A 15,907-nucleotide genomic window follows, 5' to 3' on the forward strand; every position below is an offset into this window, starting at 1 on the left:
AAAGGCTTTGATGTCAGCTGGCTGTTTTGTCAAAACAATTTTTTCACCTTTTGAGTCCCTCTGTTGGCCTGGTTCAGGCCTTCAGCAGGACTGAGTTACATGCACAAAACAATGACGGAGGAACATTTCACAATGGTTAATCACTGACAGGTGGAGAAAAGAATAAAGCCTGAGTGCTGGAGTGTCTTGAAAAAGGTAACAGAACATTCATGGTGCTAATGCAATGGGAATTATTGAGGCATAAAACCAACATTTTGACAGAAAAGGACATCTTGACTTTTGGAGTGTTTTACTTCACAAGCACACCAAGGTCAGATGGCACTACCTTTATTGAAGGGGAAATCGATTGTCACATAGGTGGAAAAAAATTCAGATTTGAGCTGGATTCTGTTTCTGTAATACTTTATGTGCCCAGCCTGAACAACAACAGGATTTTGTCTAACTTACAGTCAGTGTATCTTATGAGTACTTTGTGCTGACAAAAACATATTATTAGACATTGCTAGTCAAGAATCAGACACTGTTATGAAACTGTTTAAAACGGCAGTAAGCACTGCCTCGTTCTAAGCAGTTGTAGGTCCCCAGTTAGGTTCAGAGATCACAGCTGCATCATGTTCACTCCACAGTCCTACTGCACAGACAATGAATACAAAGTGCACAGTGGTACTAAAAATCACAAGCTTCAATGATCCATTATTTCCCACAAGGTCCGAGATGGCAAGTATGGCATCAGTGGAAAAACTATGTCTGCACATCTAAGACTGAGTTTGTCCGACGCCCCAAGCCTGTTTGCATGGGAGACGTCATACAGAAAATTATCAGAACAGCATCATCCTTGAATTGCATAAAGTATCAACTTACAACAGTGCATGTTGATGTGATTGAAGTGGACTTTTGAAAACAAAAGTTTAATTTCAGGAGGTGAAACTTTTAACCGTCGTGTCTTCAAGTGCATGAATTGTAAAATATGAACACTTATCAATCATTATTTCAATGTAAATGGAAGATTGGCCAATTAGCAAAACCTGAATGAATCCAATTAAGAAAAGCCACCTGCTCTTTTAAGATTTTATAATCAATACATCATCAAGAGCAACTGAAGAATGGAAATGCAAGGTGATCAGTGCAGTAAGTACAAAGTCATGTGGACCAGTAGGGGCTTGTGGTTTTTCATCATCACAATGGTAACACATTTGATTTACCGCTTCAATTACTTTTTAAATGCTTGATTATCCGGTTTATTCAGTTAAGTCAAAATTCATTACACACACGGTTTCAAACAGGACTGAAACAAAATTCTGCATACTCTATTTCACCCTAATGGACGAGGACTTGCATTAAGAGTGAGGGTGTCTGGTGGCAGCTGAGCAGTTACGGTAGAGACGTTAGACCACACTGTTTGTTCTAGACCAGTCTTCTCCTTTTGCAGTCCCGCTCCATCTGGTCTCCTGAGATGGCACCCGCCACACCCAGAGGAGACACATGGTTGAGCATGGCGTCATCTGATGCCTGACCGAACAGAGCCATGAGCAAAGCAACACCAAATCCTGTGGCACGCTCCCCCTGAACAGAAAAACAAACAAAGAAAAAAGGGTCAGGTGCCGATGCAAAGTGTCACAACCTTAAACTTAACCTGTTATTACCAACTTTCCATTACAAGTTAACTTGACTGAAACCTAAGGTCTTGTTTGGGCTGAAACCCAGTGGTTAGAGATATTCATCAATAATGTGATCATATTACACATTTTTAAAAGGGGAGTAAGAAGTCTCTGAATACTCTTTGAGACAATACAGTGACACCAGAAAGAGTGAAAATATGCAGTAAATGTTATTATTCATTTTCATGCTTCATGCTTCATTTTCCTGAACCAAGGCACAAGAGCAAGTTCAAGGCGTTTTCACACTATGGTGTGACCAACAGGGTTTGGTAATTTCCTCACCAGAGGCACTTGATGTCTCTTTTTAAGTCGAGTTCACATTTCTGGAGATACTGAATTCTGTATCACCATGTTTTCTGTACGTAATGATGCGCAACGACAGTTTTATATTGGAAGACAATGATTCACACAATAACCTATGCACCTATTACAACTAACTTGAAAAAGTTTGCATTCAGTTAGTCACCGATTGAAGATTTTATATCAAAGTGAAATGGGTAAACATGCATAAAAAGGGGTTTAAATGATTTTAGAGAGGTCTACCTGCACATGCATCTTTCAACTAAAGCCATGAAAATACCACAGAACAAAGACGTGGTCTATGCAAGCATAAATTCTGATGCCAAAATTGCCCTGCACCCCTCTTGATTTATGTTGACACTCCCCTCTAGTTAGGGATAGAGAGTTGACTCCAAAAGAGTTGATTCTCGATTCCATCACATCGATTCTGAGAATCGATTCTACTAATAAACAGAATTGGAGTCGACTCCAAACTCTGGAATCATTTCATTACAAATTCATTTAAATGAATTTGTAATTAATTCATTCAGATTTAGGCCTATCTATACTAATCTGTGTTTGACTGCCTTGGTCTGATCCATTTCACAACAAGTGGGGAGGGAGAAATTCAAGGCTCACTGTTGAATGCCAACCAGCGTAAAACGTAAATTTTTGTGTTGATTTTCATTTGGAATCAGAATCGATTTAGAATCTATTCCATCAATTCCGGCGGGCGGGAAAAAAAAATTGCCACTTCACCAACCAAAGGTCACCGGCACAAAACTAGGGACCCAACCGATAGCATGAACCTGCACATCAAAGACCCAGGCACTCACAGAATGGACAGGGGAAGCGATGTCCACGTGGACCCAGACACCGGGCCAGTCGAAGCCCAAGTGGGAGCCAATGAAGAGGCCTGCGCACGAGCTCTGGGCATTCTCCCGGTCCTGTCAAACACAAGACCAGCATGACAAACCTCGACGACATCCCAAAACAAATAATAACAGCAGTCACCAACTACACATTCCTTATGAAATATAAGTTTGACAAATTGAGAGATGCTTTTTATTTAAAAGAAATAACATGGAATATATGGCAAACAGAATACTGAGGGTCTGGCCACAAGTTATAGTGTTGTCACAAAACCAAAATTTTGTCTAATACCAGCCAAAGTCCCATGGTTTAGAGTGTAAATTAATAATACTTTTAGAAATGAATGAATACATAAAACAATTTCACACCTAAAATCATATGAAATGCAGTAATCAAACTTTAAATTTACTGAACCAAATACAATGTGCATGTGATGACAGAGAAGCAGGTGCAGGGAGCTACAACTGGGTTCGAAAATGATGTCTGAAAACCAGGTGTCAGCTATGCCCATTTCACTGCAATTCCATTTTTAGACTAGTTCTTCAAAGCAGTTTCACGTGTCTGAAATTAGTCAAAATTCCAATTGTCATGCTTTGTTTATAGCGTCCGACTTTTTGAGCGTGCCACTTACTGCCACAGAGTTCTTCATGTCGGCCACAGCAGAGGTGAACTCGCTGAAGTGCAGCTCGGGGGAGTAGACCAGAGGGTGAGCCAGGTCTCCGCTGCTGCGGCCGGCACGCACACACGCAGCCTCCCACTGCTCGCTATTAGTCATCACTGCCGCATGGTACTTCCCTGTGGAGATCCCCTACAGAAAACAAGCTTCAGTTAGTGAGAAATATTCTAAAAATTGTCTCTTTGTTGGGCAAATATAAATGTAACTCAAGCTGCAGCCCAATTTTGCAGTCATCTTTAGTGCAATCCGTTTTTCTCTTTATGGATTTAATACACAAATTTTCCATCTATCTAATCAAATGAATCTACTCAAATTCACAATGTTGTATGTTTTTCATGTGATTATACAAAAGAGAAGACACTTTGAAACACCACGGTCTAAACCTTTGCCATCACTATCACATGAAAAATACTGGATAAACTCAAATATCTCAAAAACAGGTAAAAAAAAAAAAAAAGCTGAGCTGCCAATATAGCATACCTCATGACCTATTGTAAAAAATACTGCTTTTAATTAAAATGTTATTTTAATTGGCAACATATTAAATACTGTGGGTGAAGTACAGTAGTGTCTAAGCATCTCTTCTGAGAAGTTATGCACCAACAACCATCCTAACATTACATGATGAACATGATGATTGTATTTTGGAAAGCTGACCAGCAGCTAGATGGTGCTAGAGAGTTGGTGGTCTAATCCAGGCTGGAAGTAACATTAGTTGACAACTTGACTAAATGAATTGGTATAGTCCTGTGTAGTCCTGTGTCACTTACAGTTTAACTGCTGTTAAACTGTAAGCCAGATACTGGCACTGAATTTGGTTAAGCTGCACTTGAATGGACAGAGGTCCTGCAGGACTTCAGAGCAAACACTTAGGGCCAAATCCACGGTTTTACAGAAATGAATACTGCATACTACATGTAGGAGCAATGGTGATGTTGAAGAAGGAAGCATATATAGTGGGGCTGACCCACATTTATCACACTAATAGATTGCAGTCTACTCTTGTTTCAACTTATGCATTCAAAGATTAAATGTAAAACATGTTGTGAATTTGACAGTGTTTGATGTCAAGGTAACTGGCTGTTTGCATGTCCCTTGTTAGATTTATTTTGCCGTTTAATTTAATTGCAGTCTGTTAGTTTGTCCTGCATCCTGGCTTCACCCTCCATCCTGATTTGCACAGTATGAGAATTGGCTCTTCAACGTTGGTCTACTTTGTGACAGTGCACCCATCACCAGCTGTATGTCAACATGCACATAAGCAAGATGTGCAGCAAGGCTTAGGTCTAATATCTGTTAAATAAAGATGGAGGTTGAAAACCTCCAAGAATACACTCTTAATGTAGCGGGTCAACAACACACACAAGGAGCTGTCACCCACCTGTGCCCCCGTCAGTGTGGCCATATCTAGAATAATGTCAGCTGACAGGTCTTTGTTGGCATACACCACTCCATCAGATAACACCAGCCTGCCCTCTGCATCAGTGTTGTTGATCTCCACTGTCCTTGGGGATGAAACAGATGAAAAAGTGTTTGTCATGAATAAAAAAAAAAAAAAAAAAAAAAAAAAGACACATTGCTGTACCATGTTGTTCTATTCAAATCTAGTCCGTCCTAAACCACATCCCATGTTCATCCCTGTGGAGTTCATTATGGAAAATGGTTTGGATTCCAATTCTATCAAAAATGGTATGTGTGCAATAAAGCCAGCTTATGCAGTAATAACATCTATCATAGACAAAACAAAGCAGAAACAACAGCGTGTGAGAAGGTGGCGCTGCATGTTTAGGCTCAACACAGGAGCAGAATAACTCCAGCTGATGGGAGTGGGAAGTAACTGTAGCAAGAAAGCACTTCCAGTCAAATCAGGAAACCTTTCATCATCAAGTGGGAAGAAGGGAATTACACATTATTAGTGAAAAGCTTCTCACTTTCCAGAGTAGAGAGTGTGGATATCATCAGGTCGTGTGGCAGTGGGTCCAACTGCATTCTCTGCAAGGCAGAACACTGCATGGAGATTGTCCTTAAAGCCCTGAAGCAAACAGAGGAGCAGACCAAGTTTCTCACAAGGTATTTGATGGAAAACTTAATGTTAAAATGATAGCTGTCACCACTAACAGCAGTACACCTGCTGTGGGTTAAACTATCCAAAAAGTTGCCTCACCTGTTTAATAGTGGCTTTGAAAGCTCCCAAAATGGCAGCAGCTCCACCGCAGTCTCTCTTCATCCCTGGCATTGTGGTCTAGAAAAATATAATATACTTTGCATGATGTGACGACTTAATTTGACCTCTGATGGTCACTGCAGTGCTAGAACTCCATCATACATTTAGCCGGGCAGCGACCCAGTAGTCCATACAGAGAGTACAGTGTGATATTTATACAGATGTGATCCATAAAGAGAAACTGCAGCTGAAGGTATGGAGCTTTATTACTTGATGAACTGTATTTCTACTGTCTACATTAAATCATCTTGATTTGCCCTTAATTTCTGAATTAAGACACCAATCACAACCAGCTCACACAAATCTGTCATCAAAAACAGATGCCACAGAATGCTGCTGAATCAGCCATTGATTTAATATTTTCTAATGCAAGGCGTCAAAAAGCCCCTCAGAGTGAGAGACATCTTAAGTGGATGATTACCACATTGACATTCTCTGGGAATCATGACATAGATTGTACAATTGACCGTTTCATAAATCGCTTTTCAACAGTTGTTGATTATCACGCCCCAATAGGGAAAAGTACAGTAACGGCTCATCTTCCTACCTTTCCCTTGATGCTGAGCCCTCCAGTGTCGTACACGATGCCCTTGCCCACCCATGCAATGGTTTGGGTAGCACCATCTGGTGTATGACTCAAGACTGCTAGAGCAGGGGGATTCACTGCTGCCTTGCCAACCCCATAAATACCTGACAGGGTAAAGAGACAGTGAACAGATACATCATCGATTCTACCAACAAAGATAATTTGCAGATGAGTCATCTGTTAGATTAAGGCAATTATAAATACTCTATAGATACTCTTTAAATGCAATTTCCAAGCCAACTTTAATTCAATTTTGACAATTTTCCTTGGCTCAAAATTACATTTAGGCAGCCTGCCCTAGATTTTACAATGCAGGAAAAACCCTGCAGACATCTGCTGACACATTACCTCCAAATCCTTTTTGTTTCAGTTCCTCTCCACGAATTATCACTGGAGTAATTCCTAGTTCAGTACCCACAGCCTTGATCTCCTGTAAACAGAGATGGATGTCAGTGACAGGAGGGCTGCAGCAAAATAATTAGCATTATAATGATGCCTGGAACAATATCCACACTCCAGAGTGCCTCCTTAAAGCCACTAAAATCAAACACGATTCACAAAACTCACAGTTCAGTATTTACTGCAGTTTTGGGGACACGGTTTGGTACATTGTAAAAACAAACATGTTCACTACCAAATATTAGCAATTTCAATTTTTTTGAAATAGAGTGCTGATGTAAAATGGATATAAAATGGATCTCCTAATTTTATATCCATATATTACTGATACTTTAATGTAGATATGACACAGGGAATAGGAATGTAGGGAATAACATCAAGCTCAAGTTGAAAATTCAACCATCTCATTAACTTACAAAAACTTGACAATGTTACAGTTGACAGTTATTCTATTGAGGGGGGAAAAATCCATGCCAGATTTTACTGCTTATATCATTGACATTACTTCTCATGTTTGTGGCTCTTGCAAAACTGAACTGAAATACAAGTACACAGTAAACACATAAAACACCTGCTGGTATTATATATATTTTCTTAAATCATATTTGTTTAGAAGGGTTCCATTAGTAATGTCAAAAAAAGAAAAATCACTTTTACTCATTTAGACTTATAGTCATTCTCTGGCTTTGACCAAGTTCTATAAATGTACTTTGAAAATCAAATTCCAAGCACACTAAAATTGTTAAGACTCCACTTTTGGTACCTTTTCGGAAGTATTAGTAATTTTCTACTATCCAAAAAAGAATCAGTTTGACTTACATCTAAGAAGTGATCTGTGTTCATCTCGTTGCACGGTGTGTCCACGATGCGAGCTGCCAGCCTCACTCCATCTGCTGCGTTGGAAAGACACTGAACAGAACCAAAGCCTTCAGTGAAAACAGGCTGCCTTTTAGATGCATCACAAACATGCTACTTCTGAGAAATGCAAGCGTAATATCTCATTTGCTCTGTGAAGGTGTGTAAAACTAACTACAATCTGAATCACAGCAACAGCTGCTCCGGTGGTGATGAGAGTGGACCAACAGAAGAGCTGTGGTAACTAGTGAGCAGTACCTCGAGCTCTGTGAGATCCAGAGGGCTGCTGTCCTGGCCGACGATCACAAACTCGACAGTGACCTGCCTCTTCTCAGTCCTGCGTGAGGACGCGGAGCGGCGGGTGAAAATGGGGAAGGCCCGGGAGATGGCACAGGAGGACGCAAACACATCAGAACGCTCACACACCATCTGCAGAGGAAAGAAACACCCGTGTCAACCTCTTCTTTTGAATAGCCTAGAGGTTGGAGAAACTGTCCCTCAACTGGATGACCCAGATTTAAGCCCCATATCTGCAAGAAAGTGTCCTTGAGCAAGTCACTGAGGGAGGGTATCCCTGCAGAAATACCAGCTCTGTTCTGTAGCTAACACTGCTCTCTGTCCTCCCTGGAGGAGGCGAGCGAAAAGGGATCAAAACAAGTTATCACATAAAAGATGAGAAGATATGAAATTCTGGTAAAGATACTGACCAAGATGCAGCGATTGGTCCCTCCAGGCAGACAGGTGCGGACCAGACGGGAGACAAAGTGGGCAGAGGAGGGGCTGTTGTGTCTGCTGACCCGTGAAGGGAGGGCCGCCACTGCTGCATGGTTCAGGTACAGAGGACAGGTGTCCGTGGGGTTTGGGTTCAGAGCGCTGAGAGCTGCCTGCCACACCTGAGACAAGGCGAGAGACGACAAACATTTTAGCTTCGTTTTTGAAGTGAATACATATGTTCACATAATTTGGTAAGTGAGAGAAGCAGCCTCCAGCCAGATGTGCACTTAGGGTTGGCATTTGTGTAGATTAAAGCACAACCAGCAGAATACAGATATAACCTAATTCAAACCTTGACTGAGTTACTGAAAAAGGCCATAAAGCCCTTCACATGTGACCCTGTAGTCAGTTTTATGAAAGAAAATCTCTCTCTCTTTGATATGCATGAACTGTCCTTAACATTTTGTCAATGCAGCTAATACATATTAGAAATGATTGGTGGTATTGGTGGTATTAAGTCCATGGGAGCTGTACAGAAAGGATATTCTCTCATTTATATAAAATATGTTTGATATTGCTCTGTGAATAATGGTCAACAGTGACAAATTGGCATTTTATGACTGGATTACTCAGTAGTGTAAATGTATGATCGATTGTGCAATTTCATACTTTGAAATAGCCTAAATTTGACAAGTAGGCTGTAGTTGATTAACAAGATAAAACAAAAAGGTACACACCTTATCAGCCAAGCTTAAATTGCCTACAATCAAGGAATGAACATTCAATATTAGGCTGTATGCTATCCTAAGTGGGCACTTCCCAGCCCACACTCAGAGAAGAGTCTCTGAAAGCCAGAAACCAAAGAATTAAGACTTGAACTTGGGGCGTCATCGGGTAAAGTGTGTGTGTGTGTGTGTGTGTGTGTGTGTGTGTGTTAACAATGATTAACTAGAGAATTAACACAATTTTTCCATAGTCTGGACAGATGAAACCAGATGAAAATTTGCCATCATGGGTGTGGTGAGCAATGTGACAGAGGGGCGTTTGAAAACATGTGGCTTTTCAAATTACCCAGCTGGTTTCTACAGTGTCAGAATATACAGCTTCAGTCTGGCAAAGTCCTGTTACCACCCAGAAAACCACACTACTGGAGGGCGTAGACTAGAGTAACATAATCCTTGGAAGGAGATATAGGCTGCAGCCTACTCCGAGTCTCTCTCCAGTCTCTGTTTTGACCTTACAAAACACCGAATCAAGTCTCCCTTTATAGAGACTGGCTGTCACCCTTGCGTAACAACCTCTCAGGACTTTGCACAAGGAACTCCAACACACTGGCTGCCTTACAATATCATGAGTGCATATTACTTGTGTGGCTGATCCAATGGAGAATCGAACCACTGGACCTGGCCCTGCTCCACCCACTGAGCTGGAGCTACTCAGGACTAGTATGTGAATAACACAAACCGAATACCACACGATTTAAGAATGCATACTACCCTCATGCTTTAGGGAAGTCCAATTAATATCTGGGAACGTGAACAACTATCTCAAAGCCAGAAAATAGAGAACTAAAACTTTAAACTCCGTTGTCTTTAAGATGTAACATCTCAAGTTGCTCCCTGGAGAATTGAAGTTGGTTGGGTGATAGTGAGAGCACACAGGAATTGTGTCAGCGTTGGGGTATATTTTTGGTTCAAAGCTGATATTAATACTATAGAGTAAAGCCCAGACATCCTGTGTGTCCATAAAACGGTTTTCCCTATTCAGTGTGTATGGGGTAGGGGAGCAGATTTTATTTTAACCTTTGCAGGGAGGGGTTTTAAAACTAAACATTTTAAAACATCTAGTGGCAAAATGGACTGGAGTCTTAGTTATCTAGTTTGTTTGAGTAGTTTTTGTTCACAAATAGTGGATTTTTCTAGACCAAAACAATTATAGTTTCTTGAAATTGAGCGGTACTGAGTGAGTTTTCTACTTGATAATATACGGCAGGACATTTCATTGTGGACATGTGGCTTTTAAGATATACTAATTTTATACCTGAAATTACATGTTACTTAGGAGAAACACATTTTGCCTGTTATTTAAAAAAAAAAAAAAAAAAAAAAAAAAAAAAGCCAACCCCTTTATTTAACTTACCAAGTAAACTTGAGATGAGAGCATTTTGTTTGACATGAACGTTACTTTTGACAAAGCAGCGTTACATACTACCCTAAAATCAAGTACTTCGACACCAACACTAATTTTGAATTTCAATGAATGATTTTTTTTTTTTTATCATTTCAGTAATCTATCAGGGTATTAATGCTTTTACTTGACGTCAACCAAGTAACCTTGTAGCATTCGTCATTTACATCTTCCACCACTGATAATGATGTTACCAACAGCCTTACTTATATAATGTTAATTAGTTAGCTGGTGCTCCCGGCTCGAGTTAGGTTTTGGCTTTACTGTCGTTACGCTAGCTAACAGCAGGCTATGGTTAGCCAAGCGCTAACGTTAGCTATCACCCAAGATCATGCATATCATCCATAACGATACCTCTTTGCTAACGCCTGGTTGCAGCTTCCCCTTGATCTGGCTCCAGTTGACTTGCTGCAGGTTGGTCTGCTGTCCGAGTATCAAAACAGGGCGATTCTGTGGCTCCGAGTCACCGGCAGAAGCCTTGAACTCCAGCACCACGTTCGCCATTTTTGTGACTGGCGGACAGAAAGCGGCTGCGGATTGACTGGGTGGCGTTTAGCTGCAGCACGAGCTGCAGTCAAGCAGACGGCAGACGGCAGACGGCAACCCGGAACAGGAGCGGAAGTGAAACCCCTGGCTGCTGGTGATAAAACCTCCTTGGATAAATGATGTTCAGAACTGTGCCGAGGGCTGGGGAAGTGCCCACACTCAGAGAAGAAAAAACGTTCCACTTTAAGCCATAGCTTCAAGTTTTTCAAATGGCTTTTCAGAGCATCTGTTTAAAGGGGCATTAAGTAAGAATGCCTTTAAGGGTGCTTTGAAATACCTTATGTTGTGTTATTAGCATTATGTGCATGTCCCTTATGTTTATTGCTATGCAGATGCTTAAATAAATGCAGATGATTGAAGTGTTATGGATGTTCATCTCAGCACTTGTTATATACAGTCCTTTGCACAGTTAATTGAAATGATTTATTAATTGTCAAGTTACATGGAAGAGTAATTGGAGAAAATATTTACCCAGCATTTTAAATAAAGGGGCATCAATTATTGCCACAGGGAATACCAACAGTGTAGTTTGTATGTTTGGTGTAGTTTGATTTGTTTCCAATCAGAGTTATGCCTGCAACCTGCCTTCCTCAGTCAAGCGAATTTAATAAGCTGACTAATTATTGGAGTGAAGCTACTGTAGAAGCTGCAAATATTCATTATGCCATTTATTAAACCATAAACATTTGTATATTTGAAATACTCTTTAGTATTAATATAGTTTTATATACTTTTTAGTTTGATACTTTTTGATTTTTTTTCCTCCTCACATTCCCACTCCCCAGGTTGACAACCACTGCTCTACATCATTTGTTTTATCATGTGTTACTTTTTGTGCCACCTGTTGGAGCCTACAGTATAATCTTTATCGACCTCTATCGGTTACCAGTAGGAACTGCAATTTGCAGTGACATCGATGTTTGATTGACACCACTGTAGCCTACTGACTCCTAAACAGCGTTTGGGAGAAAAGGAAAGCTATTTTAAAAAACAAGCACAGATCCTGTACAGACCCACACAGCCCCATTGTACTCCACTTCAAACAGGCCGGCCATAATATCAGCACTCTGATATATTGGCATATCATATCATATATATTAATTGCAAACCCACCAACCACAATGGTATTGTACTAGAATACAAGGAAATAGAAAACCATGAAGCAAAACAATAAAGTCTATTAACTCTTCCAATACCAACCTGCTCCCAAAGGTCCATGGCATCCCTCTCAACAAACAGGTGACCTGGAAAAAGAGGAAGATACACTCACCACCTACAGTGAGTGTATCTTCGTGACCTCTTCCCTCCTGACACCAAACTCACCTGAAATAACATAAAGAGCCTGGAGAAAACACCATTGACACAACAAAGATCAAACAAGCACCTATGACCAACCTCCATCACCTCTGTAACCTCTTCACCTCCTTCCTCACCAACGGCCACTTCACCTCACCATGGACGACTGCACTCACTATGATTCGCTAACCTGGAAAATACCGACACAGTGTCACAAGCTACCATCTTATCAGCCTCCTCAGCCGCAATGGAAAATTATTTGTTAGAATACTCATGTCATGTTTCACCAACCACAAAGAATAAATGGACGTTCTCCAACCCAGTTTAAATTCCTGTAATATTAGGGATGTAGTGGCTCTGGTGGAGAATGGGAGTCTGTGGTTCATTTTTATTGCTTTGTTCTGAATTGTTTGCAGTCATGTGTGATGATCAGCAGTTATCCAGGCTGGGGTGGATTCAAAAAAGTGGCCTGACCGTGGTTTGACAGGTGAACTTAACTGTTCAGGATGATGTGCCATGCCACTGAATCACTAGAGGGACATCAGTTGATGGATTTTACTTAACAAAAGACATTAAATATGAGCCATAATTTTAATGTGTCCATTTGTTTTTGCTCTTCATACCGGTTCCTCTTCATCCTGGTTCCCATTAATTAGAAAAACATGTTGTTGCACATAAACCTTCACTGTATTGCAAATGCCTAGCAACAATTTGCAGGTCAACACAACATAGTCTTTCATCAACAGCATGCAATCTGAATTTAAATATTTTTGATTTTTGATGATTTATGAGTGCAATGATGAATTAAGATAAATATGACTGAGTCTTTGATGTTCATAATGAGATGCCCAGGAAAACATCTCTGACTAACGCCAACATAACCACCACCAACATAAATTTACTAATTTCATTACACTTCCACTGCTTTAGGCTACAGGTTACCCATAGCTGCATGAATAAGGGTGTGTGTTGAAGAAATGTGCAGACACTGTAACAGTAGTGTGCAAACAAATGTATTAGAATAATATGATTCAGTTGTTCATTTCTGTAAAGTGGATATGAAGATGACAGGAGTTCAGAAGTGGACTGCAGGTGAGAGGGCAGTCAAGCAGGACTTTGGCTCATCTGCTTCTGTTTGGCAGGTCTGTTGGAGCGGTGTCTCTGCTGTTGTAGCCATGTTGTCAGCAGATTTCTTGTTCTTCCTCCGGAATATGCGGGATAGCCAAGAAAAGAAGCCACACTTCTTCTTCTTTGGTTTTGTCGACAGGCTGTCTTTGGCACTGGAGCTCTGAGGTTCTGTAGGTTCGACCAGCTGGGCGGGCGGAAGGGTCTTTTGCAGGGTCAGACAGGACAGCTCATTTGTGTCCTTGGTCTCATGGAACAAACTGCTAGACGCCTTGATGTGAACAACAGCCTCACAAGCACGGAGAAGAATGGATGAACATGAAGCTTCAGCCTCCTGAGGTAGGCTGGTTTTAGCCTCAGCCTCCTGGTGCAGGATGCTGGTTGTCTTGTTTCCTGCAGCCTGGATCTCCTGGTGTAGGATGGAAGGGAACGGAACATGGACAGGGAGAGCCTCCTCTGAGGTGGAGTTATTGTCAGGTCCAGCAGAGAGGACAGTGACTTTTGTTCCCTCATAACATTCAGGTTGATGCCGGACGGGGACAGAGCTTTCAGCAGCGGCCTCAATCTGTGCACAGGAGTTGACCATTTCCCTCTTGATGATAAAAGGACAGTGTTCGTCCTCCTCCTCCAAGTCCTGGAGGAACAGCATCAGTTTAGAATCAGCTTTGACGATTGGCTCCCATTCATCAAGATGATCTTGAGTAGGAGCATGGTGTGCAGCGCAGGCAGCCATAAATGTAGAACTGACCGTTGACAAAGCATTCATGTGCTTTTGATCAAGTTCCTCCTCCTCCAGGAGGACAGAGAGGAATTGCATCAGGTGAGAATCAGTGCTGCTGACTACTGGTTCCCATTTGTCAAGATGGTCCAGAGTCGGCCCACATTGTGGGGAGCAGTCAACTACAAATCTAGAGAGATGTGATGAAGCGTAGAGGAGCTCATCACCAAATCCCTCCTTCTCCAAGTCAAAGTGGGATTTAACCAGTGGCTCCCACTCATCCAGGCGGCCCAGAGTGGATCCACAGGGTGAGCAGCAGTCAGCCACAAATCCAGATGTGTCACCTGGGGGAGCATAGAGGTATCTCTTTCCAACTGCCTCCAGGTGGCAGTCATCGTCAAAACCAAAGGAGGAGTACTGAAGCAGCCTCAATCTCTCAATGATTTTGATGTCATCAGTCATTTGAGCCTCATGGGATGGAGCCTCAACAAGGTGGAGCAGGTTGGATTGAGCCTCAACATGCTGAGCTGGGTGGATGGATGCTCCAGCATTACCTAACACTGTGTCCTCGGTCATGAGAGGAGACTCTTTCTCTGTGGGAGGAAGGTCTCCTTTGTCCATATCCAAGAGAAGTTTGTATGCTGATGAAGCTGTGCTGACTATTGGTTCCCATATATTGAGGCTCTCAAATCCACAAGCAGGTTTGGAGCTGAGACCAACAGCAGACTGAGGTGAAAGGTCACAGTCGAGCTCAGCAGGCACTCCAGAGAAACTAGAGGCTTCAGCATAAAGGTACTGCTCCTTATTCAGGACTTTCGTAAACATGCAGTTGATGATTTCATGGTGATCGTCATTAAGGGCGTTGAGTCGAACGACCATTTGCATGGATGTTGAAAGAAGTGCAATGGCAACATCTTAATAATCAAATAACAATAAGGCCACCTGATATAGCTTCATTCAAGGTCAACATGCTTCATCTTATGCCTTTCATCATAATTTTGTTTCAACAACAAATCTAATTAAATTTACAATGTAAATCAAACTAAAGAAGAACTGGACACAAATGTAAATCCTTCAACACAAACGATTAGTCTCTCCTGAGCTGTCTCTTGTTTACCTCTTCAGCAAAATCCTCTACTAATCTTTTCCTGTTAAATAATAAAATTATAAATACATGTGGCTTACCAAGATGGAAATCACTCTCCATGTTTTCCTTTCTAAAATTGTATTGTAAAGATATTGTTGATGTTTCTCCAAATGAATGCAACGTGAGTTTTCTGTCTCAGTTTGCAGGTGAACACCGATCAGAGATGAAACTGTGAGTCTGTGTTTGTGTTCAGGTCAATCGCTCCTTTATGACACTGACATTCTAAATTCTCTGAACTCATTCAGTCCATAATGCATTCTGTCCAGCTGCATTATGATTCATCAGGGGATGGATTGGAGGATGTGACCCTACTACAGTCTGCAGATAAATCCCTGATCTATCAGTAATATACATATAACCTGCTACATCTTATTCACAACTCGTGTATTGAGGTGAAACCCTTAAGGCATAAAAAAAAAACTACCAAAAAGTTGTTCCTGATTACTTTTTATCAGTGAGCAAACAATGAAATTTCACCCCCTCCATCCCAACATGATTATTATAACCAGCGGCACAACATGACTGCCATTTTAATTGGTTCTCAGTAAGTACGGTGCATTTTTTAATAAAATAGTGATGGTACGCACTTTCTTGAAACAACTACATATACAGGTTTACATGTGA

The 15,907-nt window shown here is 41.2% G+C and overlaps 1 protein-coding gene across 1 annotated transcript; it reads right to left on the reverse strand.

Moving 5' to 3' along the window:
- Positions 1 to 234: 234 nt before the first annotated feature.
- npepl1 (aminopeptidase like 1) lies at positions 235 to 10,996 on the reverse strand. Its single transcript, XM_071910469.2, has 12 exons — positions 10,806 to 10,996; positions 8,258 to 8,443; positions 7,809 to 7,979; positions 7,515 to 7,604; positions 6,645 to 6,726; positions 6,258 to 6,400; positions 5,651 to 5,728; positions 5,418 to 5,518; positions 4,868 to 4,991; positions 3,442 to 3,618; positions 2,774 to 2,884; positions 235 to 1,563 (listed from the first exon to the last, which is right to left on the reverse strand). Exons 1-12 carry the CDS (start codon positions 10,953 to 10,955, stop codon positions 1,405 to 1,407), a joined length of 1,572 nt encoding a protein of 523 aa, XP_071766570.1. The 5' UTR covers positions 10,956 to 10,996; the 3' UTR covers positions 235 to 1,404.
- Between the last annotated feature and the right edge of the window lie 4,911 nt (positions 10,997 to 15,907).

This window comes from Centroberyx gerrardi, chromosome 5, assembly GCF_048128805.1.
Source record: "Centroberyx gerrardi isolate f3 chromosome 5, fCenGer3.hap1.cur.20231027, whole genome shotgun sequence".
Lineage (NCBI taxonomy): Eukaryota > Metazoa > Chordata > Actinopteri > Beryciformes > Berycidae > Centroberyx > Centroberyx gerrardi.

Bases quoted from the DNA above. Each gene is read 5' to 3' on its own strand.
- npepl1 (XM_071910469.2), bottom strand. From the start codon at position 10,955: ATGGCGAACGTGGTGCTGGAGTTCAAGGCTTCTGCCGGTGACTCGGAG. The intron at 5,729-6,257 runs GTAGGAAGATGA...ATATTTTTCTAG, and splicing joins GGCTCAGCATCAAGGGAAAG to ACCACAATGCCAGGGATGAA. The intron at 3,619-4,867 runs GTGGGTGACAGC...TGTTTTCTGTAG, and splicing joins CCACACTGACGGGGGCACAG to GGGATCTCCACAGGGAAGTA.